The sequence below is a fragment of the Haemorhous mexicanus genome, chromosome 12, assembly GCF_027477595.1.
Source record: "Haemorhous mexicanus isolate bHaeMex1 chromosome 12, bHaeMex1.pri, whole genome shotgun sequence".
Taxonomy (NCBI): Eukaryota; Metazoa; Chordata; class Aves; order Passeriformes; family Fringillidae; genus Haemorhous; species Haemorhous mexicanus.
Window position 1 is genome coordinate 14,492,584 of NC_082352.1, and position 26,425 is coordinate 14,519,008.

The 26,425-nt window shown below is 47.9% G+C and overlaps 1 protein-coding gene across 2 annotated transcripts in view; it reads left to right on the forward strand.

The window, feature by feature from the left end:
• Positions 1 to 26,425, forward strand: part of GNAO1 (G protein subunit alpha o1) — a 142,262-nt gene that overhangs the window by 111,443 nt on the left and 4,394 nt on the right. Inside the window, exons 5-8 of one of the 2 annotated variants that reach the window (XM_059857187.1) lie at positions 4,909 to 5,037; positions 5,745 to 5,874; positions 14,040 to 14,193; positions 18,145 to 24,429. In XM_059857187.1, coding sequence (XP_059713170.1) covers positions 4,909 to 5,037; positions 5,745 to 5,874; positions 14,040 to 14,193; positions 18,145 to 18,332 — 601 coding nt within the window. In that variant the 3' untranslated portion in view covers positions 18,333 to 24,429. Of the gene's footprint in view, positions 1 to 4,908; positions 5,038 to 5,744; positions 5,875 to 14,039; positions 14,194 to 18,144; positions 24,430 to 26,425 lie in introns of those variants that run through there. The other variant, XM_059857188.1, reaches the window with a different exon arrangement.

Consider the following 26,425-nt stretch of genomic DNA (forward strand, 5'->3'; position numbering starts at 1 on the left):
GGGCAGCCAGGATGGAGGAGCCACTGGGAAGATGCTACTGTGTCCAGGCTTGGTCCTGGAGTTGGAGCTCCAACTCCCACTCCCTGCAGTCCTGCCCCAGAGCAGGACTCAGCTGTGGCTGCTGCTGCACCGCAGCTCGTTGAGCACTGAGGATGTGAGCGTGGCATCAGCATGGTGTGAGCACCTTGGGTGTGCACAGGGACAGCTAAAAGATGCAAAAAGACTGCCAAGGTGTCACCCTCACAGCAAGAAAAACCCAACAGACCTTTAACCACCTTACTGCCATTAAACTCCGTAGGTGTGAATGTCCATCTGTGTAAGCTTTGCCGCAGGTATCCAGCCTTGACCACAGCCTGCAACCTCAGCTGCACTTCTTCATCCAAGAAAGCAGCCAGTGGAGCTTTGGCATAGGCAGCACAGTCCTGGGAGAAGGTTCCCATGGTAGCCAAGAGCCTGAGGAGGGGTCCCTGTGCACACACTGCATGTAGGCTGCTGCTGCCGAGCTGTTCCCGTGGGACCCCTGGACAAAAGTTCCTTTTCTCCGTGCAGTGTCTCTGGCACCAACAGTGCTGCTACCAGGTGCTTTTGGAAAGAGCAAATGAAGGGGCAATACTACTGTGTATTGCTATTTGCTGTCAGCTAGCCTGTATAGAGCTGCCTTTCTTAGCCTCTGTTCAATGATCTCCTCTCCCTGTATTTGTGAATTGCCATTTCCTCTACATTTTGCTTTTAGCAGCATAAAATTGTTGGGCTTCACCTGCCTGAGCATGGTATAGGGAGTGACTCAGAAACCTGCAATCTGCTTCAAAAGAAACCATTTAAAATAAAAGATATAAGCAGTAATGGAGCTCCTCAGCTCAGGAGCAGAAATGCTAGAGGGTTACTTGTGTACTCACAAACCTTCTGACCTTCCTTCAGCTATTTTTAACCCCTGCAAACCCGGGGCAGGCTGCAAGTAAGAGCTGATGTGTCATTTCAGATATGCTTCCACTCCAGTGTGCAAACCCTGGAGCTGGGCAATGGAAGAGCTCCGATGCCAGCACCGCTGACGTGGAAGGGGGAGCTGAGCTCTCACTCCATGGCCTCCAAAGTGCTCTTATTTCTGCTGGTTAAACAGATGCCAGCTTCTGAGGGGATTATGTGTCATAGAGCCTGTTGGCTGTGACAACTAATTATTTCTCACAACAGTTTGGCCTTGAGATTTTCAGCTCAAAGGGCATAGCAGCAGTGCTTCCATCCAGCACCATGTGTAGCAATTTGTCCCCACTTGGGTTTCCCTGCTCCCAAAGAGGTGGCACCCCTGAAGTCCACCATCCTCCCCCAGCCCAGGCTCACACCAGCAGGTCCTCCCAAGCAGAACGGGCAGGGAGCACCAGCACTCCAGTGAAACCTTAGAGATGCTTCCAGCAGGAACCCAGGAGAACAAGCAGCAGCTAAAATCAGCTCAGCAACCAAACAGCAGCCTGGCTGATCCTCCATTCCCACAGCTGGGTGTTGGTGTGGCAGCCATGCCATGGCACACTCCTCCAGCTGAGCTTCACAGGCTGCACACACCAACAGGGTCCAGCTCAGCTGCAGCCAAGTGCAGGGGAAAAAATATCTGCCACAGCCCAAGTCTCTTTCTAGGGTAGAGCAGCCAAAGATTTAAACAGTTTTGGAATGCAGCCTCAAAACCAGCACTGAAAATGTTCTATAACTTCATATAAATTGATGGCTGACCCCCATCGAGACTCTCAGGAACAGATGAAAAGCAGACCCAGACAAGTGAAAGAATTTAAGTCATTGAGAAATGCACAGAGTGCTGGAAAAGACTGGAGATGAGAAAAGAGATGAAGAGAGGAGTTAACAGAAAAGGCAAAGGGTGTATTGGCAAGCAGGTATTGGAGCTGGGGTGCCCAGCAGCCAGGCTGGAGCATTGGTGTGGGAGTGACATCAAGGCTCTAGACTTGCAGAGCTCAGCTCACCTGCAGCCAGAAAAGGTTGAATACTGGGGGTACTGAGTATTCTTCTGCCAAGCAGCAGTTAAGCACTGGGAAGCAAGTGCTGGAGGGCCCCCAGCCGAGGTTCTAATGGAGATATCCCAGGTGGGGTTGCAAACTGGATGCTGTCAGGTAGGAGAGGGTAGATGGGATGGATCCTGCTTGGCTCTCCCCTCTCTCTGTCACTATCATCTTGCCCTCTTGAGAGGCTGGCAGGCTGTACCAGCTTCCCCAAACCCCTGATCCCCCAGAGAACTCAGCTGGAGCCAGACACAAGGCTGCATCACAAGGGAAGGGAGGCAAGGCCTTCCAAGCCTCAGAGCCAGGTTGAATGCAGGACCAAATCAAATCTGGAACTGACTTGCTGTCAGGCAGCCAAGGGGAATGCTGTGTGGAAGAGCCATGGACTGGGCATGCTGTAGTGTGAGTGAGAATGCCCTGAAATCCCAGCACACAGCCCAGGGTTTAGGTGATGCTGCCATTCACCAGCAAATCATGGAAGGTTGAAAGCAGCAATTTCAATAACAAAAATCACTTCTCCATCACTGTGCTGCTGAGGACCTGAGTCCTTTGGCCACTTTGCAGTAAATTTCATTTGCAGCATTCCCAGCATAAAAGGAGGATCTCAAAAGCAAGAATAATTAATTGGGAACGTTAAATTGAAGAGAGTTGGGTCATCAGAAAATGCAGAAAATGAAGGTGGAGGAAGTGATAAAGGACTTCAAGATACTGCCAAGAGCTGCGAGAGGAAAAGAAAATCCCCCCTCTTACACCTCAGCTTTTTAATATCACCTTGTAGTTCCTGAGGACAGAGGAGAGCCTGAGTCTCTGAATACCAGCACTGCAGAGCTGCCTCAGTCTGCAGGGCCCTGTGAAGAGATGCAGCTGTCTCTTAAATAACAGCAGTTGACACCAGTTGTGAATAGATGAGTGATCGTGGCTTCAGCCGTCACAGCCCAGGATCTGATTTCAAATGAAGCCCCATTCATCCCTCCAGTGCCCATCACAGGGTTATTAAAGGAGCATCTGTCACAAAACCACAATGCCTTTAAATGCTGGAAAAAGGGCACAACAAAAATAAGCCTGCCTGGCTTATATACTTTCCTTTGGGTGATGTGATTCTTGGAATTGTTTAGGAAAAATAAATTATAAATATGATGGGTAGGGAAAATACATGACACGAGCAGGGTGAGGTTTGTGTTTGACCTTAATGTAGAGTTTGGCTGTCTGCTGTTCCAGGCTTGTGGGATAGGCATGAGAGACAGTGGCAGGAAGTTTTGTTGGGGAGCAGAGTGCACAGCCCCAGCTCTCCAGGTGTCCTGCTCCAGAGCCCTGGCTCAGTGCACTCCCTCCAGGACACAAATGGAAAGCCATTCCTGGTTTGGATGCAGCAGGGATATCATCTCCAGCAGCAGGTCAGGGCCAAGTTCAGGCCAAATGGGATGTGCCATGGCAAGGCAAATGAGGGAGATTGGTTTGGTTACTCATCAGGACTAAATCCATGTTCTGTGTTTTAAAAAAATTGCATTTAGCTAAACTGAAAGTAAAGCATAGACATCATGACTGTCTTGAGTGAATGGCTCATACCATCTCACACTTACCAGCAAACTCTTACCTGAGACAACAAAGTCTTTTCCTTCTCTCCAACTGTGCAGCTCCTCTTTGTACTTTTTATTCCCTGCCTGTTGCACTGGGCAAAACTGCCATCTTCTGGCACCTGAATAGGTACCCTCCTGTCCTGCCAGCAGCAGGTCACCTCCTGCCCCACTGCCTCTGGGTGACATCCAGGCACAGGGATCAAAGGAAAAGATCACTGTTCATGCACAGACATCCTCTGTTGTATTCACAATATACTGAAAGCATCTCAGAGCATTAGATTGATGCTCCTGGGGCCAGAGGTGGACATTTATGCCCTGTAATGCACATCAAATCCCTTTTAAGAGAAACTGGAGTGTCTGTGTGCAAGCTTCATGGTGGTGAGAAAGACTGTGCTGTGTGATGCAGGTTTATAATTCATATTAAATGGTAATCCAAATTCCTCTTTTATTTATAAATTGTTTTTAAAATTGTCTTGAATGTGGATGGAAAACTGGATTGTGGTCATATGTACAAAGATGTTGGGTTCCTCTACACAAACCTTTCATGCCAAAAGACAAGACTTTCTACCCCAAGTTTCAGCCTAGGGAAGCATTGCCTGTGTTCATAGATTTTAAGCCTAAAGCAGAATTAAGTTACATGTTTTAAACTGTCCAAACATTTTAGAAAGCTGAATCTGCTCTCTGTTCCCCCAAAGCCCCAATTTGTACTCCCAGATTATCACCATTTACGTGGAGTCCTGGATTCTCTCCAAGAGCTGCATCTCATGCAGCCCCAGCCCTGTGCTGGGTTTCGAGCTGAAGCAGTGACTCACCTGTGCAGATTCATCTCCCTTCATTTGAGCTGACTGAAAGCAAGGCCTGGCACGTCCCTTCCTCCCTTCCAGCACAGAGGCATGTCCAAAGGGGACTTGACCTGTGTGTTCTGGGAGCAAGACCTGTGTGCTGCAGCCTCTTATCTGAATAAACCCTGGCAGAAAATGCTTTTGTGTACAGAATCCAGCACAATGGACTGATTTGGACCCTTGTTCCTCAGGGAATAAAAATAGCCAGTTAATATTAAAACTGTATTTTCACAGATTGCAGGCGGGACCCACAACACACCATGCTTAATTTCCTGCTTTCAGTTCCCTATCAGATTTTATGCTTAGCTTACTGAGGTTTGTTTTCCCCCAGAATAGGATATTTTTTTGCTTTAGCTACAATACATTCAGCCATGAAAAATGAGATTGAAAAAGATTAATAGGAAGCTGAAGGACCCATCTGAGATTGACAAAGATTAATGTGTGTCTTATTCTTAGCTGTTTTCTTTTTCTTTTCCCTTCTTCTCTTAGCTACCTAGACAGCTTAGATCGAATTGGAGCTGCAGACTACCAGCCCACGGAGCAGGATATCCTCCGAACCAGGGTCAAAACAACTGGCATCGTAGAAACCCATTTCACATTCAAAAACCTCCACTTCAGGTTAGTCTAAAGTTGTACAGTAAATTTTCAGAACAATTATTTCTCACAGGGTTTCCCCATAGCTCCTAAAGAAGAAGTTGTTAAATTGCTGGTGAATGCATGAACAGCTCCCACTGCAGAAGACACAGCATTTTGGAGGGTCAACAAAATGAAAAGTTTGGCAATCCTGTCTTGAAAGTCACTGCCTGTATGACAGAAGCTCATGGCAGCTTCTTCTAACCCAAACAACACCTCTTTGTTGGAATGTATAATACAAGACGGAGCCCCAGATCTGATCAAACCTCATCAATGTAAGAATATGTGGCCAGATCTTTTCTCTTAAGTGGGTCAGTCACATGTAGTTAACACGTTTACCCTCATGATGCCATCCAGTAGAGGGAAGAGGGCACGACGACAGAAAGCCACACACAAACAATACTTAGAGCATATAAAAGTCAAGAGTGTGAGGTCTCCACCTCCACTGCCCCTTTGGGACCCAGCATGCTGCTAAGGCTCCCCCACAGGTCCCCACATCCCTGTCTGTAACTGCTCCTCCTGGCTCTCCTCGGCGGCAGGCTCTGGAGGAGAAGACCAAGCTAGCAGGGGAAGACCCACTGCTCTGTGTTTGGAGCCTGCCAGGACCCACGTGGTCAGAGAATGCCCAGAATGCTCAAGTTCCCTGGGAGCTGGGCAGGAGTGGGTGGTGATGGTGCTCCCCTGTGCTGCAGGCTCTTTGATGTCGGGGGCCAGCGGTCAGAGCGCAAGAAGTGGATCCACTGCTTTGAGGATGTCACAGCGATCATCTTCTGCGTGGCGCTGAGCGGCTACGACCAGGTGCTCCATGAAGACGAAACCACGGTGAGTCTAAGTGGGTCCTGGAGGCCCCAACAGCTCTGTGTGGGATACTGCATAGCCAGCAACTCCTCAGAGATCGCCGAATGCTCCCTGGGGTGCTGCAGTAATGTGCTTTTGTCCCTTGGCTCTGAAATCCTGGGGAGAGCTCTCCTCCTTCACCTTCTTTGGTACGAAGTCTGCATACCCAGGTAATGCTTCCTTACACTGGTAAAGGCAAAGGGTTTGCTTCTTCTTTTTAGCCAACCTGTGTTCTGAAAATGCATTACAGGAACCTATAACCAGCAAGAGGATACAGCTGGGTGGGCTTTAAAACAGGGAAGCAGTCAGGCTGTGGTGCAGAGGTGCAGGACAGCAGTGCACGCCTGGGACTCAGCCCAGGAATAAAACCTGTTTCTTCAGGCTACAGAAATTAGTTTTCCTTAGTGAGAATGGAACTGTTTAAGTCCTCAGGTAATTTGCTCTAGGAGATATTTTATGACTTCCCACTGTGACATTAGGCTCAAAATACCATCTGGAAATAAAGCTGGTGAGGACCTGTGTGCTCCCTGGTATTAGAGTGCAATTAATACAAGTGGATTGAATACACAAAAAAGGATGCAGTAAGACTCATTACTGTATTCTGACCATTCATTCAGAATGATGGGGATGCATGTTTTTGGGACTAATGACAACTGCTGTGGGCACCCAGTTACATTTGTCTAATGAAAAGGAGTTGGAGGCCATACTCAGACTCAGTAATGATTTCATCGGTGCCCAATCTGCAGCAGCAGCATGGAGTGCTTGCTTCTGCCAGCTCTGTCTTCCTGAGGCTTTTTATTCTCCTACTGGTAAAGATGTCAGGCTTGCAGAAAGCTGTGGATAAGTATGGAATTGAGGGAAATATTGCTGTTAGGTGACATTTGTCTTGTCCCTAAAAGACTAGGGGGACTGTGGTTTCTAGCCTCTGAGCCAGGTTTATGAGCTCTAGCAAACCCTTTGATGAAATCACCTGGTTGTTTGATTCATACTGATGCCAGAATTCTGGATGATATTAACATTACCAGTCACAGGACTGGTAACAGCATGAAGCTGTGTCAAGGAGAAGTTTAGGCTGGAAATTAAGAAAAGGTTCTTTACCCAGAGTGTGGTCAGGCACTGGAACAGGCTCGCCAGGGAAGTGGTCACAGCACCAAGCCTGACAGAGTTCAAGAAGCATTTTGACAATGCTCTCAGTCACATGGTGTGACTCTTGGGGCTGTTCTGTGCAGAACCAGGAGTTGGATTGGATGGTCCTTGTGATTCTGTGATCATGACTGTGTCTCCATCCAGACTGACTGAGACACTCTACATCCTGTCATGTCCACTTATTTATAATCCCCAGTTGTCTCCTCCCCCTGACCCTGGCCCTGATACATTCAAGGATGCTCAGCCCTGTAGGATTTACTGGGAAGAAATCAAAATCTCCTGACATGATTTGAAAAATCCAGCCATTAGCTCAACACTCTAGAGCTCTGCAGCTGGGCAGCAAAATCAGCCAGGGGACACAGAAGAACACAGAAGGAGAGGGAAGGTCCAGGAGCAGGGAGTAAAGCTGTGATATGAGTAGAGAGCAAGGTGCTTTGTAGGTATAGCTTGGATTGTGACACCTAAATTGTGAAGCCAAAGGCAGCTTTTAATGCAGGTCACCTTTGGGTGCCCCTCTACACAAGTCAGAGCCTGTGATTCAAAGCCGTGGAGCACAAAATGGAATGGCCTGAATGCCAATGCCATTTTTTAAATGTCAGCCTTTACTCTGCTTCTCTGAACTGGAGCTTAGAACATCTCTCCTGGGGAGAGGCCTGCCAGTGACTGTCCCTCACCCAGCACCACCCCAGAGCCAGCCTAGCTTACCCCCTGAAGTGCCACGCTGCAGAAACTGGGATTTATGCATCTCCAACTTTCCCTTTGCAGTAGGAGAGCAGCTTGGTGCAGCTCTGGCACAGCACTGACATTTGCTTGCTATTTCAGTCCCTGTTCACAACACATTTTGGGGGATGCTGAGCAGCAGGAGGGCAGAGGCAGCCGCTGCTCATTTACACATTCGGCGCAAACGGCGCAAACGTTCGGCATCGCGCCGCCACGCCGGCAGGACGCCCCTGCCTGGCCCAAATAAAGAGCCCTGAGCAAGGCCGGTGCACAGGAAAAAACAGTGGTGTTGGATCTTGCCTGCCCTATTATATCCCCATCACAAATGGCAGGTGGAAAACGTGGCACCCACAGACCCTGGCCCCTCCCAGGTGAACCCCCAAGCGTTTGCCCCCTCCTTGGTAAAGTGGTGCCTCCCCAAAAGCCCAGCAGCAGAGCAGCATCCCCTCCTCAGTCAGCTGATTTGCTGCCTGCATCCGTCACATCTGCTGGCTTGCATGACGTCAATCAGCTTCTATTGCTTCTCACTTGGAAAACACAAAGAGGAGGCAGCTGAGAAAGTGAGCTGGATGCTGCTCCTCCAGCTTCATTTTTTAGAGACACTTACTACAGTCCAGGCACTTGCAGCTGTGTTGAGCCACTGAAGGTTTGGGGGCTGTACAGATGTCTCCATGAGTATGAAAGGACTTGGAGAGAGCTTTCATTGCTGGCATAGAGCCATGAGAGGGAAATAACCTGACTGCATATCAGGGTCCAAAAAACCCCTTCCAAATCTGGGTGCTTGTAGAGAATGGCTTCTCCTCCTGCACTCAGCACCTTGTTGTCAATGAGCACAAGATTTCACAGGTGCTTTTTGCACTTCTGTAAGTCAAACCACACTTCAGGTGGAGGAAACTGCGTTTCAGATGTGGTCAGCATCACGTGGACCAGGGGCAAGCTCACCTTGGTAAGCTCCAGGTGGGAGAGGTGTAGGGTCAGCTTGTGTCACTGAAAAAAGCTCACAAACAGGTTTATTGTGAATCCTTTCCAAAGAGTTGGTTAAGCAAGGCAGGGTGAAGCGCTCTCTGACCTGTCCCTGCCCTTAAAATTCAAACACAGCTCTATGCTTGTAAAGTTGTTTTGTGGGTTATTGTGCTCTTTGTTTTAAAAGACTGAGCACCCATCCTCCAGCAGCAGCTAAAACAAGATCATTGTGTTTGAAGCTGTCCCTGCTTCTTAAGGGCAGGCAGTCTTTTATAAGGGATGTATTTTCTCTCTAATTCCCTGTCACAAAGAGCCACACAGCAGGAGTCGAGGAAAGCAAGTACTCCCCTATGTCCAGATCAGAAAGACATAAAGAAAATAAAGAAAACTTTCTGCATCTGTGATTTTTAGGCCCATGCACCCGTCAAGATCACACTTTTCACAGAAACTCCCAGTACTGCTAAATCCAACTTCTCCCGTTGCTTCCAACACCTTATGCTGCTGTAGGCAAATCTAAAGTGTGTCCCTGTGTGCCCAGCTCCCAGGGGAGAGGAACAAGGCATGAGAGAGATTCAAGCAATGCCTTCATCAGTCCCATTGCTGGCAGCCACAGCCCAAGGCAGAGCTCATGTGGCAAAATGTTACCCTCTGCCCAGTCCATCCAACACACAAGGCACTGCCCTCAAGGTATTACACCTGCCTGTGCTTTTACCAAGTCCTTCTCAAAGACCTGCCAGGCTCTCTGCCCTATTTGTACACAGTGGGAGCATCCTGCTTTAACTGGCAGACCACCTCCCTGGATTATGTCTTTGCATAACAAGGCTGTTTCGTTTCATTTGTGACTGATCTGATCTTTTTGTTTCATAAGTTGAAGTTACAGAAGGAAAAGCCTCAGCTCTGTAATCTGGGAAGAGAGAGGGACAGTCATATCACTCAGTAAAACTAGAGAAGATGATTCACAAAGGTAGATTTCCATTGTTCTTTCTAAATAGAATTCCTAATGGAATTTTTTTAAAGCAGCAATGGAATGGGACCTGCCATGGGAACTGAGACTCTCCTCTGGTTTTTTACCATGCAAATTCGAAGGAGCCATGGCAAGAGAGGGAGATGTTGATGCTGCACATTGCTGTCTCTGAAGCTATTTAGGTCAACCATATCTAGGCAAGACATGCAAGCATTGTTTGTGTCCCTGTTGCTGAGGATGGGATGGGTGGAAGGCTCTGTGCTGGTAACCCTTGGTGCATTAGTGTTGGCCTGTTGGTTTGTATCACACTGCATGACCTGGTTACTGTGCTCTCTCTGCTGTCATTGGACAAGGAAAATGGAATTGCAGTGCTCAGAAATTGCCTTAGGAGTGACACAGCAAGCCAAAGTGGCTTAGGAAATACAAGCAGGAGGGGGAATATGGAGTTGCTGTGCTTAGGGTAACCATCAGTGTCCTTACAGTTCACGTGACAGCTAGCACTTAATCACCAAGGAAAACAGAAAATATTGAATCAATTGGGTGTTGCAGAAAACACCAAGTCTCCTCCCATGCTCTGGGAAAAAAAATATGGCTTTTGTAAGTGTGTTTCTGCCTGGACAGAGTCTTGACTGCAGCATCCTTTCTCCCTCACGCTGAGTGAAAAGCTGTTTGCTCTTCACAGCTGTTGTGATGGCTGTGCAATGACATCTCATCTCAGCTGTGAGCAATTCTGTCTCTTGTCCTGTGCAGGAGAAGTTAACTGGACTTTGAATATGCATGGGCAAGTGGTTACTCCTGTGTAACATGGTTGTTGGGGCTACTTTTCTTGTTGGGGTATGAAATATTTGCCGGTGTAAGGATTTAAAATTCCAATTTTGAAATAGGAAGTGACATTAAAAAACTAATGTCTGAAGAGCTCTTCCCTTAATAAGAGACCCAACATACAGTGAGAAAAAGCAGCATGATGGGTCCAAAAGCAGGTGAAATTATTTGTGTCACTTCATCTAAAAGTATGAGGAGCATAATCTTTAGTGCCTCCTAGCAGAATAGGCATATCTGGTCCATCACAGCAGAAAGGGGCCCCAGGCAATTCCAAGGGACTAAACTGATCTTCCACTGTGGATTTACTGGGAGGAGGGGGATTATATGGGGGATTTAACTTCTTATTCCTCCTTCAGCAGCAGTCTGTCCTTTTACATACGGTACTCAGACCCTGCTTCCTCATCCTTGCCTCTGCACCTGGGTCTGCCTGAGCTGTTGCAGGGCTCCTACAAACATCTGTTGAACTAGTAACAGTTGGGGAGGGAAAGGAAAGGGACATAGTGATGATTCCTGATGCTAGCCAGCTCCAGGACAGCTTGTGTCCATGCATGGGCTCCCAGAAGCCCTCCTGGGATGCAACAGCATTTCCCATAAGGCATCCAGGTATGGCAACAGAAGCATCCATGCCTGCTCACCAGAATATTGCTCTGCACCTTTGCCACACACAGAAAGGAATTTATGGCTTTTGAATAATATCATCTTCTGGCTTTGGAATAATGTAATCTTCTCTTTAGTGGTAGAGAAGGAAAAGGTGGATTTTAAGATCAAAACATTTCCCACGTAAATAAGGATGAGTGGGCAGAGTAGTTCATTATGTTTATTTGTCTGACTGGCAAAGCTGGAGGGAAAATCAACACGTAGAGATCAGAAAGCCAGGTCAGACAGCCTTAGGAAGCTTTGAACCTTGTTTCTGGAATCTGAAAGGAATAGAGGTCATTCAGTGTAACCCTCATGTTCTAGTGGGATGTATTGGTTTCTGCTGTGTGTATATGATTCTGTGATTCTATATTCTGGTTACCACTGAACACTAATAGTCACTGTTTGTTGGGAAAACAGTCTCATCTCCTAACATGCACTAATGCATGCACTGGATCAGAGAAGTAGGAGGACTTCTGTAGGATCCTTACCTTACCTAGTCCTACAACTGTAGAAAAGTTGGCTTCACCTAACCATGAAGCCCAGCTCAGAAGTCCTCAGCTTCTGTTTCTTAGACAAACCCGATGTCACCCATGGTGCTCCCCATGCCATGAAGAGCAGTTTCACCCTTCTGCTCTCCACCAGGGCTGTGGAGTATGGTGGCCATGGCACGAGGCTGCCCAGGTGGCTGATGGCTGCTGTGGATGAGCTGTGGGTTTAGCCCATAAGCTGCACTCCCATGTTTCTCCACACTTTAAGTTTAAATCAGCAGGAATTATAAAAATGTCATTTAAAATGTTCTGTGAGGGACCCTGCTTAAAGAAATGGTTAATTGTATTTGCTTTCTGTTCCCCTGACCACGATCCACTTCATTCTCTCCTCCCAAAGGCTTTGGGTATCCAAGGATCTCCTACACAAAACCTTTGTGCACCAGGTTTCTATGTGGTTACAATTTTGGCACCACAAGTAGCAAAGGGGAGCATTGCTCCAGGGGTGTTCCACATGAGCCAGTACCAAATGGGTTAGCAAAAACCAGCCCACAGGCACAGGGTGATCCAGATAAAAACCATGTTGCAACTGAGACCCAATGAGCAAATGCATTTTTATGTTTGTGTGTGATCACGTCGTCCCCGTGTGTCGATGCAAACGGTGGGGAAATGTGTGGTCATTCCAGGCAGGGCACAGCAAATCACACATATCCTCTTTCACTCTGGGCTGAATCAGATGCTTCTTTCATCCATGGAGCTTCTTCTATCGATATAAAACATTCAGTAGACGCTAAAGCATATCAATGAAAAGGAATGTGTTAACCAGTGAAGTGCTGGGCTCAGCCTTGTGCCAGCACAGGTGTGAAATGGAGTGGGAGAGGGGTGAAGGCCCCCAGCTGACTTATGTACCACTCCACATTCCCAAATCCGGGGCTGGGGGGAACAGGACATGCTGCACCCACCCCAAAACCCCTCCAGTAACAAGCCCGTGCAGCCCTGTTCTCTCCAGTGTCTCTGTGGTGTTGGCTGTAACTGGTTTCTTACGCGCACTGGCGGGTTTGGGGAGTGCAGTCCCATGGAGATCCCTCTGGAAAAGCCGAGGAGCCGGTCTGGCCTGTACCATGCTTTGCCTTTGACAACCCCTGACTCTTGGGTGTGCTTCATCCTCACGGCGCCTGCTCTCTGCGCTCCCCGGCTCCCGGCTGAGAGACGGCCACGCGACCGGCGTGCGCGCTCCGGCGTCGGCCTCGGCGCCAAACGTCGCCAGCCTCGGCACCTCCACAGCTTTTCCTCGGCCGTCTGACCTTATCTAGCCAAACAAAGGCCAAAAAATGAGCATTTGAGAGACCAACCAAATTTGGCAGGTATGAAGCTTCTCTTGAACCGAGAAAAAAAAAAAAAAAAAAAAAGAAAAACTGAATTGGGAGTTGAAAGCAGCGGGGAACATGACACTTGGTTGACTTTGCCGTGAGCTCTTTCCACCACCACCATAAACCCATGTGGGGGACTTTGCAGCTCTAACTGGTCTGGTTTTTCCATTCCTCTTATCTCTCTCCTTTTCCGTGTCCTTTTTTTGCATGACCTATAACCAAAAAGCTGACTTATCATTGTGCGTACATTTGGATGTATGGCTCTTCTGCTAATCTTCTAGAGGCATGAGCTAACACCAGTGGTAGCTGCCTGACTTCTAGTCTGGTTGTTCTTAGATGTTCTTTGTTATGTTTTTCCTTTTTATACTATTTTCTCTTCCTTTTTCACTTTTTTCCTCTCTGCGAGACACTTTCTGTTGAGCCGTCTTCCAAGAGAACTAAAACCAAAAAGTTTAAAAATTAAAAGCACAGAAAAACAACAGAAAACACTAAACAAAATAACAAAACCAGTCAAAGGTCACGGCAAGGTCATTTCCAAAATTATGTCACCTTGATGTCTGCTTCCAACTCTAGATTAATTCAAGGATCTACCAGTCCTTGGTTAATGTGACCAGTTGTGTGCCACACACATTCAAGAAAGTGGAAAAAACATTTTAGAAAAATGATTGAAAACGTTTTAGAAAATCTGCATGAGCTACACCAACACATAAATCTGATCAAAGGGCAAAAATAATTCTCCATCCATGCATGGTGCATGATGATTTCTATGAGCTGGGATCCTGTAAATTAATGTTATGCAAAATCAAAACAGCTCTGTATTATTATATGCCCTTAAGTTACTAATTGTATGTCAAATGTTATAGGGATCGCATCTGTGTATGTATATGTTCAGCTGTATGTATACATAAACTTATTATGTATATTGTAGATTTTATTTTTTGTTGCTTTCCTCCTTAATTTAGTTGTTTTAGATTTCCCTACATGTTGAACATCCCTGGGTCGCTGGCTTTGGCCTGATGTGATCTTTCCTTTCTATTGCAGAACCGCATGCACGAATCTCTGAAGCTTTTTGACAGCATCTGCAACAACAAATGGTTCACAGATACATCTATCATCCTGTTTCTAAACAAGAAGGACATATTTGAGGAAAAAATTAAGAAATCTCCACTGAGTATCTGCTTTCCTGAGTACACAGGTAATGAGAAATGTGGCTGTACAGCAGTGCTTAGCAAAGGGCCCACAGAGCTCTCCCCAGCCAGGCTGATGCTGCAGTGTATCACAGGCAACGAGGCTAAAGATGGAGAGCTAGAGCTCCCATTGGCTTCACTACAGGTTTTATTTCAGTCAGTGCCAAAGCATCAGCCCCACCATGGTCCACTTAAAGCAGGAGGATGACTTGACCACCACCAGGGTGGGGCACCACCACTGATTTGGGTGTATGGTCTATGCCTCACCAGTGGGTTTGATGCCAAGGCAGCACCTGCAGGTCTGGGGCCACTCTGCACTCCCCAGACCCGTGTGCACTGGTTCCCTGTGTCACACAGGATCATGAACCTTCTTGCAGCTCTCTCAGAAAGGAGCAGTGAGTGTAACCATTATAAATGGGTGACAGGAGACCAACACACGGGGTTTGTTAGGCTGTCCTCAGCTGGAGTAGAGCTTTGTTCTTTCATACTCAACCATGCTCCCTTATGGCCACAGAAAGAACCCCTCTGCAGTTCCTGGCCACTTTCTCTACTTCCAGGCACTGTGGGCTGTAGAATCATCACAATCCTGGAAACATTTGTGTCCAGGCTGGATGGGGCTCTCAGCAACCTGATCTGGTGGAAGATGTTCCTGCTCACTGCAGAGGGGTTAGATTAGATGACCTTTAAAGATCCTTTCCAACCCAAACCATTCTATGATTCCATGATCAGCCCTCCAGTGTGCAGACAGGAGGTCTCACAGCTTGGCTGCTTCAGCTCAAGCAATACATTTTCATCACAGCAGTTGAAGAGTCCCCAGTTTTACTCTCAGGTTTTCCGACATCAAGTGTCTGGACATGAAAACACTTCCAGTTAAACGCAGGTAGAAAACAAGGTGTTTCATATTTGATCTTCCCACACCTCTGAATCCACAGTACAGGCAGAGGAAAGTCACAGTGAGCCATGCCCTGAGCTTGGCTGGGGAGAAGGAGGCCTTGGTGATCCGTGGAGTTGAGAGCAGGAGCTCTGGGATGGGCAGTGTGCGAGAGCCCCCTGCTCCTGCTGCCTGCCTGGCATCTGACCCACTAATGATGGGAATACATCACCCATACAGAGGCTGCAGCTGCACCCTGCTGCTTCCCTCTGCATCTCACCAGCTTCCACAAACCCTCATTACCATTCTGAGATGGTGCAAAAATAAACTTTCATCGTCATGAATTATTTAAACTCACCGGAGACATCCAGATGAATCAAGCCCACAGACAGAAAAGCCAATCTCTTTGTCAGGAAACACAGTTGTGAACCAGGAGCACCAGGAGTGTCACAGTTCTGGGCAGGCCAACAAATTATTAACCAGAGCTTCTTATCTCTGAGCACCTGACTTTTCACTGTGAATAGACAAAAGTGATCCCTCATTGCTGCTTTGGGCTGAATGGTCTGTGGCCATGGAGCTGAACAACTCCAGCTGAATTCAGAACATCTGCAGGCTTCCTCTCCAGGGAAGATTTTGGTGTTTGTCACTACCAGCACATTTCAGCCATCTAGTCATCTGCTTGGTCCAGACAGAACCAACATATTTCCAACATATTTGTCTGAAAAGATCTAATCATGGAAATTTCAGTCTTTACAGCTGAGCTCACAATAATGCTTACCCCAGATTTTCCTGGTTGCAAATGAGATTGCTGCTTTTGGATGGCTTGTGGAGCAGCTCATCACCATCCTCTTTATAGCGGTGCTTGTCTGTACTGGATGGTTTCTGCCATGTTCTCTTCCCTTCCCTTTTCTCAGTGAAGCAAACCTTCAGCTCTCACTCCTTCCTGGTCACATTTTGTGCCTCTGGTTTTGTAGATCTTCACTGCTGTCTCCCAGAAACCTCGGTCTGAAATAACATTCTCACAGAACCCCTGATGTCAGAGAGACAGAACAAGAAGGAATGTCATTTTATTTATTCCTTCCCAAGCTATCCCAGCCCAAGAGGGAAGTTCAGTGGGGGAGGCAGACATTCGTACACATGGAGCTAAGCTCTTGGCTGATTAAACAGAGGAAAACAAAGCTTCTGTCTGGAGCACTTCAGCCACAAGTGAACCAAACCAAACTTCCTCAAGTCTCAGGGCACCCCAAAGGTGCTCTAAATTCCTTCAGGATGCTTTTCTGGAAGCTGGGAGTTCTCACAATAACAGAGACCCTCAACAGGTCTCTTGTGTCAGCAGAGAGGGCAGGAGGTCTGACTGCTGAAAGTCCTTTTACTGATCCAACAGGGATCTGAGGTGAGGAGTTATCTCACCCCCAGGTGTTCAGCAATGCTGTTAGGAGTTAGCTGTGCTAACATTCAGCCCAGGCTTTAGACCCAGGCACACACTTCAGTCTGCTCACCCCTGCTTTGGTGGCCACAGGCCACAGGATGAAACCCTCGTGGCCTCATGAAAAAGCAACAATATTAGAATGCTGCCCTGGAGTTAAAAAGAATTATTTGATAAAAGCCTATAAACTGAACAAGCAGACTTTCAACATCACAAGTAGGTCCACAAAATGCTTTTAATGAAATGAAATTTCTGATGTCCATTAGTTCTGCTGACAGGGAATTATTAGAAGACTGCATCCACAAATTTGCCTGCTGTTTTGTGGAGCACTATTTCCATCCCCTTAATTCACTCATGCTTTTAACTAATCCACAATACTTAGTAAAGCAGCAGCAGAATCCACAGCTTGATTTAAACCAAGCTAGCATTAGTGATTCCCTGCTCTCCTAGACAGAATCAAGTATCTAAATCCTCATGTGTTTGAACAACCAACTTCCTGTTCATAAAATAACCTCCTGCTTGTGCTCAGCATGTGGAACTGATTCTTTACACAGCTCTCCATGCAAGAATCTGCTCCCAGAAAAAACTTTGCTTCTCTTACTTCCCGCTAATTCTCAAGTCCCATGGTCTTCATGAATTTGTGTCTTCCACTAGCAGGGCTTGTGTGTGCAAGTGGGATTTCCCAGAGCAGCTGCCTTCCACCACAGCACATCTCCAGCCCCAGCTGTTATTCTAGCAAATAACAGCATTTCCCATCAGTAAAGCATCATGGAGAGAAAGGCATCCAAAACCAGTAGCAGTTTTACTGTTGTGGAGCCTTTTGGGGGTCAGGCAGTGCTGGGAGCAGCCAGAGCCTTCATCAGCCCTAAGGAGGTGCCCAAAAGGAGCCGTGTGTGCGAGCAGGGTCAGAGCTGGCTAGAGGAGAAAGGATCTACTCATTTGCATGACTTCTTCTAAGCTTTTTTTAACACAAAATTTGAGGGTTAATGAGGTTTGGCACAGAAATCTCTGTGTATCAAAACAAGAAACTCCTCACAGTGTGATTTTAGCTGTAGCAGAGAGTACTGCAATCCCAATTCCTTTTTAAAAAGGGACATTGTGTATCAGTCTTTTTGTCGGGCTTCGGGAGTTTTTTTGAGAAAAGCCCATTTTGCCCTGTAACAGAGACTGTATCTTTTAATGTCCCTTTTTTTTAATGATTTAGGGAAAGGAGGGTACAGCTACCAACACTGCCCTCAATTCATGTTAACTCTTCCATCAAAAACTGAAGCTTTAATAAAAAAAAAAAATCTAAAAAAGAAAAAAAGCTAAGCCTTTTCCCTAGGTCAAGCACTTACTGCATTTCTTCTATTTTTTGTCACCATGATGTGGAATTTCTTCCATCATAGCCTAACACTTAGCTCCCTCATCTATTTCATCTCTATAAACAGCAACTCAGAATAAAAATACAGCTGAGCTGACAGTCAGGGAGCATCTCCTGCCTGGCAGCAATCCTGGCTGGTAGCGCTGCCCATCCCCGAGATGGAGAGAGGGCACCTGGGCTGCAGCAGCCCGGCAGGAGCTCCCCACATCCCACAAGGGCTGTTTGCAGGCACCCTGCAGGTTCCAGGTGATGGGGTTGCTTTAACCCACTGTTTCTCCTTTGCCCTGGCTCTCCTGCAGGCCCCAACGCTTTCACGGAGGCGGTGGCGTACATCCAGACTCAGTACGAGAGCAAGAACAAGTCGGCCAACAAGGAGATCTACACTCACATCACCTGCGCCACCGACACCAACAACATCCAGTTCGTGTTCGACGCCGTCACGGATGTCATCATCGCCAACAACCTGCGGGGCTGTGGACTCTACTAAAGGCCCTCCTCCTCCTCCTCCTCCTCCTCCTCCTCCTCCTCCTCCTCTCCTGCCACCGCCCGGAGCCTCCTCTGCTCCCCCGGACAGGTCCTCCCTTTCCTTGTTTTTTCCTCCTCAGAAGATGACAAGGAAGAAATGCATAATTCCCTCTTCCTCTCCCAGAAAACTCTGCAGCAAGTTCTGCTTTCCCCAGACCCATTTTGTTTTATTTTGGTTCATTTTTTGGTTCATTCCCTTGCTGCCCCGTTCCACTCCTCCGTTCCAATTCACAGTGTTGTGCAGGGAGCTAACGCATTTCCCACGAAGTGCATTTCAACTGCCAAAAGACAAAAATACTTCAGTTTTAAAGAGAGAAAAAAATCAAAGCCTTAAAATACTGGTCAGGAACAGTGTAGTTTGGAACCAAAACTTTTATTTTGCCTTGAAAATTAAGATATATTGTTCATTTTCCTGGTTATTTGCCCTTTTTTAGTGTTTTCACTATTCCTTTGGGAAGTGCTGAATACAACCTGATCATTTTGAGGGTACCTTACAGCTCCAGTTCTGACCCCAAAGCTGGAGGGTTTGGTGTTGAATGCAGCCACCATAGCTTGGATTTGTACATTCTCCTTTTTTCAGACAGCTATTTGAACAAGTAAAACAGCCATATCGAGTTCTGCTGGTGTCTGAGTAACAGGGACACAGTAACAAAGCCCACTAAGCCTTGTCTAAAAGCATTCATTACTGGTAGCAGTTTTACCTCAAGTTCTTCAAAATTAATGATAAAATTTATCTAGTGGTTGCTGTAACCCATTTCTGAGGCACTTCCATGAAGGTCATGGAGGCTCTGCGCTGGGACCCCTGGAGTGTAGGCAGTGAAGATGCCCCAGGAATGGTGTCCTGATGGAGATTCCACACTCAGTGGCATCCTGACAAGGAATCCAGCCTGAGGAGCTTTCCCACAGCACCTCCCAGCCTTAGTGATTCAGCAGAGGTGGTGCTCCTGCAAACACACAGCATCACTTTCCAAATTTCAGCCTTGAAATGCTGGGGAGCACAAAAAATATTTAGCCCTGGCTTCTTGTAGGCAGAGTCTGAATGTCAAGTGCCTGAGATAGGAAAGGTGCTTTGGGAAACCTCCCCATGCTTGGGCAGCAGCAAAGTGTGCAAGAACCTCGTGGCCCTTCATTGCCCCTTGGGCATCTGGGCCCCTTGAGAAGCACAACCTTGTGCTCTGAGCCTCCTTGGCTGAGCACAGCCAGTGGCTTTCCTGTGTCACCTCCTGCCCGAGCAGGGCTGGTGTCTCCAGTCAGGGCATCTCCTCACCAGGACTGAGATGGATGTTAACACTGGCAAAGGAGAGCTCAGGGTTTGAGTCAAGTGATGGTGTAGGAAGGAAAAGTGCAAGGGAAGGAAGAAGGAAGGGCAGAGAAGAGGAGTGAGAAGGATGAGGGTAGCACCCAGCACAGCAAAACTGGGGGCTCAGAGAGGACAAATGCAGGTAGGCTGAGGTATGTGTGGCCACCACCAAGAACTCTGGGTGCTGCTGAGTCAAAGGCAGAAGGGAATGTGAGAGGTGGGATGTTGCCTCTGGGGACATGGAGGGACTCTGAGAAGTTCACCCTAAAATCTTTTTAGTAGTCTTGGTGAGACAACCACCTCTAAGATCCCACTCAGGGCCCACCTCACCTGGTGGGCAATGTTGATCCCTGCCTCTTCTCTGCCTCTCTTAGAAGTCCATTACCTTGAAAAACATGAACCTTTGCAGGCTGGCCAGAAGTTCAACTGTCCTCTCTTGGGAGCCTGATCTTGGAGTGGCTTTCAGGTCTCAGGAGATCTCTCCAGGCTGTGGTTGAGAGGGACAGTATCTCTTCTCACTGTGCCCATTTAGGAGAGATGGTGTGAGAGCAGCCCAGAGCAGCACAGCCCAAAGGGGAGGGCCCAGGTGAGTGTCAGTGTGCAGGAGGCAGTGACAGGAACACATATGGTGGCACAGGAGGGAGAGGACAGGGGGAGAGGCTTAGGGAACGTTTTGGGAGACAAGCTGCAGAAGGGAGATGAGGCAGATTGAGACAGCAGGAAGAGTGGGAAGAGAAGGGACCTGGGAGCCAGAGGAGAGTCCCCACCAGGGGCTGTGCTCTGCCAGGACAGTATTTCTGGGACATTTGTGACAAATCCCCAGCCAGGATGTGAGCAAGCAGGGAAGGCCTGCAGAGGAAAACGAGGTGTCTGTCACCCATCCAACCAGCTACAGCCCAGCATGGCTGGTAACTGTCAGTAACCCCTAGAGAGCATTAAATGATGCATTTACCATTGAGCAGCAAGGAGCTGCTGCTGCTCTGCTGGGCACTAACAGCAATAACACAACTCACTGCCTCCCCTGCTCTGGCACAAGCCAGCACCCACCTTTCTCTTCACCAGCTCAGCCTTAAAATGCCTCCAATGACATCCTGCAAAGAGCTGGCCAAAACCAGGAGCTCCTCTCTGCTCCTCGTGCCACAGCCCACCCACACATCTGTCTGAGCCCCAGCAGCAGCACCCAGCATCCACGTGGGTGTTGTGTCAAATCAGGGCAGACAAACCACACTTTGGTTACATTTGGTATGTAACCCGTGTAACCACTGCACCCAGAGTGATGATGGCTGGTGCTGGCAGGCATGCAGGTCTTTTATTAAGCTCTATAAGAAGAGTTTGATCAGAAGCTCTGGAGTTTTGGAGATGTTCTATTCCCACCTCTTGCTGTGAATGATGTTTTATCCAAGCAAATAAGTACCAGAAGCTGTTCCCAGGGAAGGCAGCACCACACCAAGACTTAGTGAGTTCCCAGCATAAAGCACACAGGAATATTTTGGTAAAGACAATTTAAATTAACTCCAAACTCTGCCAAATGCTGTCAAGTGGCCAGTGCTGGCTCAGTGCACTTTTACTGCTCCCCAGGCTGTTTTCAGGTAACCCATTCCCTGCTTTGCCAGCTGGGAGCTCCAAGGCCCCTCTCCCTGCTCCAGCAGGTCCCTGGCACATTGATGACCATCAACAGCTGGTGCCCCGTGGGGAGAAAAGGGAGAAAAAGCAGAGGAAATGTTGCCACAAAGAGCCTCTTCTTTCATTTTCTTTGGCATATTGTGTGTCTAAAGCTTCATCTCAGCTGCTGCTGCTGACATTCCCTCCCTCACACGAGTGTCATGAGGATTCACTGACAAATGCTGGAAGCAGCCTTTGGAAGATGAAATGCTTCCAGTGTTAAACACTACTATTCCTCCTGCTTGATGGCCGTGTATAGATTTGTGTCTGCAGAGCTCCTGCCAAATCATTACTCATTGCTGGCTTCTGCATCCTCCAAAGTCCTTCCTGACAGATGTGCCTTCCACAGGCAATCTTCTGCCCCGTGCTTTTTCTAAACACCAGCAATCCTTGCTGCAGTTGCCTAAAAAGTACCTTGAAATACATTGCCTGCTTTCAAAAGCCTTTTCTTAACAGCCCCTTGTGCTTTGCAATTGCTGTGCTTTGAATCCAGACCCTTGGAGATCCAGAGCTGTGTTTCGTTTGCAGTCTCCACATAGCAGGGATGTTGCAACTGGTACAGCTGCATCAGAAATCCTACCAGGGCATGGAGGATAGATTTTAAAAGCACAAAATGGAAACAGCTATGTGTACACACTGCTGCCCTTCAAAGCTAATTGGGAATTTGCAAAAACACCAAAGAAACAAAAACTCCTTTTTTGGGATGCAGAAGGTTTTTAATGACTCAGGTCTCTGTTCCAGCAGCAGAAGCATCCAAGGGGTGTCAGCATTGAAAGTAGCATTAGCAACTCATGATGAGCTACAGACAGCAGCAAAAAGAAAGAAGGAAGCTCCCTGTTGGCTTGCTCCATATTCAATGAGAGGGTCAGTTGTGGAGCCATGAGACCACAAAAATGCAAATAGCTTCTTTATTTAAACAACAATTTCAATGAAATAGAGAAAGCCACACAAGAAAAATCTTGCAGAGCTGCCGGGCTGAGCTGCAGAGCTCCTTGGGAGGGGTGCAGTAGCTGGGCTGGCTGGGAGAAGGAGCAATAACCATGAACAGGGAAAGCACACGCTGAAACACACCGCCCGGCTGCCAAAGGCAGTTGTTAATGTTGCCCGGAGAAGCCGCACACAGTCGGGTTTCCACGGGGGGCCGGAGGAGCCGGCGGAGCGGCAGCGCTGCGGGAGCGCCCGGCGGGGCCATCTGGCGCTGCCGTCTGCTGAGCCCCTGCTGCCCTGCCCTCCCTGCATGGCCACAGTCCCGCTGCCTGCCCGCAAACTCTTCCAACTACATCTCTCTCAGGAGTTTTGTACCGGAATTAGCTTCTTGCCTTGAGCCGGCTTTCCTGGACGGCCGGCCAGCCTGTCCCTCCATGGAGGGGACAGCAGCCTCAGGAGGAGCCTGCCGTGCCTCCTCTGTCCATGTGATGTTGTTTCACGGGACGCTAAAAGTATTAATGAGGGCGGGCTTTAATGTACATTGAAACATATCTGGTGGGTTTAATCTATCATGGCATGAGCCCAGTGCTTGCCTGCAAGGGAACAGACCTTGTTCTCAGTCCAGGAGTGCAGTCTCCAAGAGGTCAGGATGTGATATAGAAGATGCCCTTTTGCCAGAAATCCCCATGTGCCCAGCCTCACTGTGCAGTTTAACAAGGCAGACATGCCCCTGGGGGATTTGCAGTCAGTGCTGGGAAGGGGACCAACCCTGCACTGTTAGTTTGTGTGACATGTCCCAAGCCTTTTGTGGTCACAAAGTCTCCTGGAGCCAGGGAGAGTTGCTGAGTTCCTGGAAGAAGGCTGACCATCTGTCAAGTCAATTAGAGAAGCTTAGTTCCAGTGTGCTTGGGTGTTTTCATGGTTTGTCTTCAGGCTTACCACCAAAAACTCCACAACCATTTCCAAGGAGACTAAAACACTCATTAGTGATCTGACACTGGACATGTCAAGGTCAGTAGAAATGGTGTTGCTGAGCATCACCCTGGGCACCCAGACCCATCACTCACTTGCATCCCCAGTGCATACACAAGACAGCAGAGACATGGTCCAAGTGGCACAAAATTGCAGACCATGGTCTCACCTCCACCTCCCTGCAGGACAGAGCAGGCAAACAGACCCCAAGGCTCCGAGACTTGAGGGTGCTGTGTCATTTCTGAGCTCCAGCACTGACACGAGGTAATTGATGCTGACAGATATAGGTACATGACCTAAATAGTTATACTGAGAATGTGGCCATGGGAAGGGACTTTGCGCAGGACCACTCATGCCCCAACAAGCAGCCTGGGAGATCTTTATTTGTGTGCAAACACAAGCAAGGGCAGCCCTTAAACGCTGATGCCTTAGTGAGAGGAGGACCAAAGCCTCCAGCTGGCACCCTGCAGGCAGAGGGAAAGGGAGCTGGATTCAAGAAACAGCCCCATCTCCCCAAGAGGGCAGCTCTGTTCATGGACACTGGGTGCAGTAGGCACAGGGAGGAGAGACCAGGAGAGGAGGTAGAGGGGCGGGGAGCTGGCTGGATGCTCACTGCTCCAGGCCCTCTTCCACCCAGTGTCTTGGAAATTAAGACCCAGTCCTGAGTGTAGTGCAGGCAAGCAGCTCCAGAGCTAAAGCTGCTGCTCCAGGTGGGAAGAAGAGATCATGGCAGGCCATACACCATTTTCAGCAGTGCCTGAGTCTCACCAGCTTTTCCAGTGCTGGACCAACCTGGTGGTGCTGGGCAAGCAGATAGGATTGTTGAAGCATCAGCCATGGCCCTGTTAATTAGCTCAGTCCCTAATTTGTGCTCCTCAGCCCTATTCCCCCACCTCTGTTTTCCCACTTCAGCTCAACAAGGGAAGAGTGACCATCACCCTGCTGCCTCTGGGCTCTGCTCCCCAGCACATTCCCCAGAGATCGCCGGAGGCCGTCACCGTTTTCCTTTTGCTGGTTCCCGCTGAATCATTTCTCCTGCATGTTTGATGGCCCAAACTGTATTAACTGTAATTTTGTACGAAGAGTGACTGTCCATTGGTTTAATAGAGCATTAGTAATTGTAATAATTTATTGGCTGTTGGTAATGTATTTATTAGTTACAAAATGTTAATAAAGTGCCAGCTCTTTTCTAGTGTGAGAGTGGTTTTATTGTGTCTCCCTTGAGCGCGTCCAGCTTCTCAAACTTGTTATTTAACCTTATGGCTGCTCCACAAACACTTGCACAACACACAGCACCAGCTCTCTGCCACAGCTTCACCCACCTGGAAATAAGGAATTCCAAAAAGATATAACCAAAGGAATACTTCTTTTTAGGTAAGTATTTGGCAGGATTTTTTTTCCTTTGCTCACCAGAGGCAGCAGCAGGCCAGAGCATCCATGCTGCCCCCCTGTTTCCTCCACCACATCAGTTACAAGCTTTGCTTTTCCACTGTCTCTTTGTGTGAGCACAAAATCAGAAGACCCACTGCTGGTTCAATTCAGTAAATGGTGTGTTCTCCTCCTTGCAGTAGCACAAAATGTGGAGCATCCCTCCCTTTCAAACAATGCTTGAGAGAGTTTGTTCTTTTATGTTTAAAGTAAAGATCTTCCATTATTTGGGCCATAATATAGAAGTAATGAACTTGAAGAAACCAAGAGAAAATTTTCTATAAACCTCAGCAAAGGAAAATGAACCATTGTTCCCACTGACTTCACCAACTTCCAGTGATGTGGCTTCAGCTGGACCCATCCTCAGGCAGGAATTCCCACATGGCCCATCCTATGAATCAGAGAGAACTACAGGCCAGCCTTGGGAAAAGCAAATGGCTGAGAGGGAAAGGATTTTGCTTTGTGTGTTGGTACTGGGGATTTTTAGAACTTTCTCCAGGACACCATCCTGCTCAGAATTTGCCTGGGTGTTCAGAACCCTGAAGTCATCAGGGTTATTTTGCCTGGATGGGAATTCTCATTTCCCTGGGCAGAAGCTTTATTTCAGCTGCTCTTCCACCAACACTACCACTTCTTTATTTAAATATAATACATGTATAGGGCAACAACAGAGATGAACAAGGAAAAGCCCATCCTGATACTCCCCATGAAAATCTCAAGACCCAGCAATTTTGCAACAACCACAAGTCAAGAAGAACCACATCCTCTGGTGGCAGTTTCTGTTTTCCCTATGAATAAAGCCTTTTTTTATTTCAAGATAAGGATCAAATTGAAGTCCCAAGGCTTTGGAAAGTGCCTGCCTGGCATCCCCAGCTAGTCTTTGTCAAGGAAACGACAGTGCAATCTCAAAGCCTTTCAAGATGAAATCAGACAGCTGCTAAATTTTGCATGCAAAAGCTACCGTTGAAGTGGAGCTAATAAAATGACTCACTAATAAAACATTCATGGAAAACTCCAAAATGTGTAATTGGGTCATCATTTCATTAGCAAACACACGTGTTCTCGCGGATTTTGGTGAGTCCAGAGCCCCCTTTGCTGTCCCTCCAAAAAAGGGGCTGTGGGGGGATGTTGTGGGGGGGTGTTTGCTGCAGAAGGGTTCCCCACCCACTGCAGAGTCTTTCCAGATTTCCACAAGGCTTTTGTGAGCAGCTGGGTCCCCGTGTGAGCTTGAGGCAGTGGAGCCAGAACTGGGGGCTCAGCCCCCAGCAGGGGTTACAGGGAGGGGCAGCAGCTCCAGACTTCAGCAAGCCCTGGGTTTGCCCCAGGAGCTTTGCACGTTCCAGTAGAAAGGAGCTGGGTACACACAGGGAAAGGGACACAGGGACTTCCTGACACATCCCCCAAAGCTGTCAGTGGACTAGCAGGGAATGGCTTTCTGGTGATTCTAGGAGCAAGTTAATGATGGAGAAAATGCCTGGGAGCTCTTGGAGGGCCAGATCTGTCCTGTCCAGTGGCACCTTCACACTAACAGTGAGTGCATGCACCTGCATGGGAACACCCTGCTCTGTGGGGCCCTGTGGCACCCAGTGGGGCACAGGACAACCTCACCTCACCTCCTCCTGTTCTGCTGTCTGCTCTCCACTTCTTAAGAAGCTTTGGTAGCATAGGGGAAAGATTACTGTTTATGGGTTTTGTCCACATGTAAATGAAAAAAAAAAAAAGGGAAGAAAAAAAAACCAAAAAACTACAGCTTTTAGAAATTTACC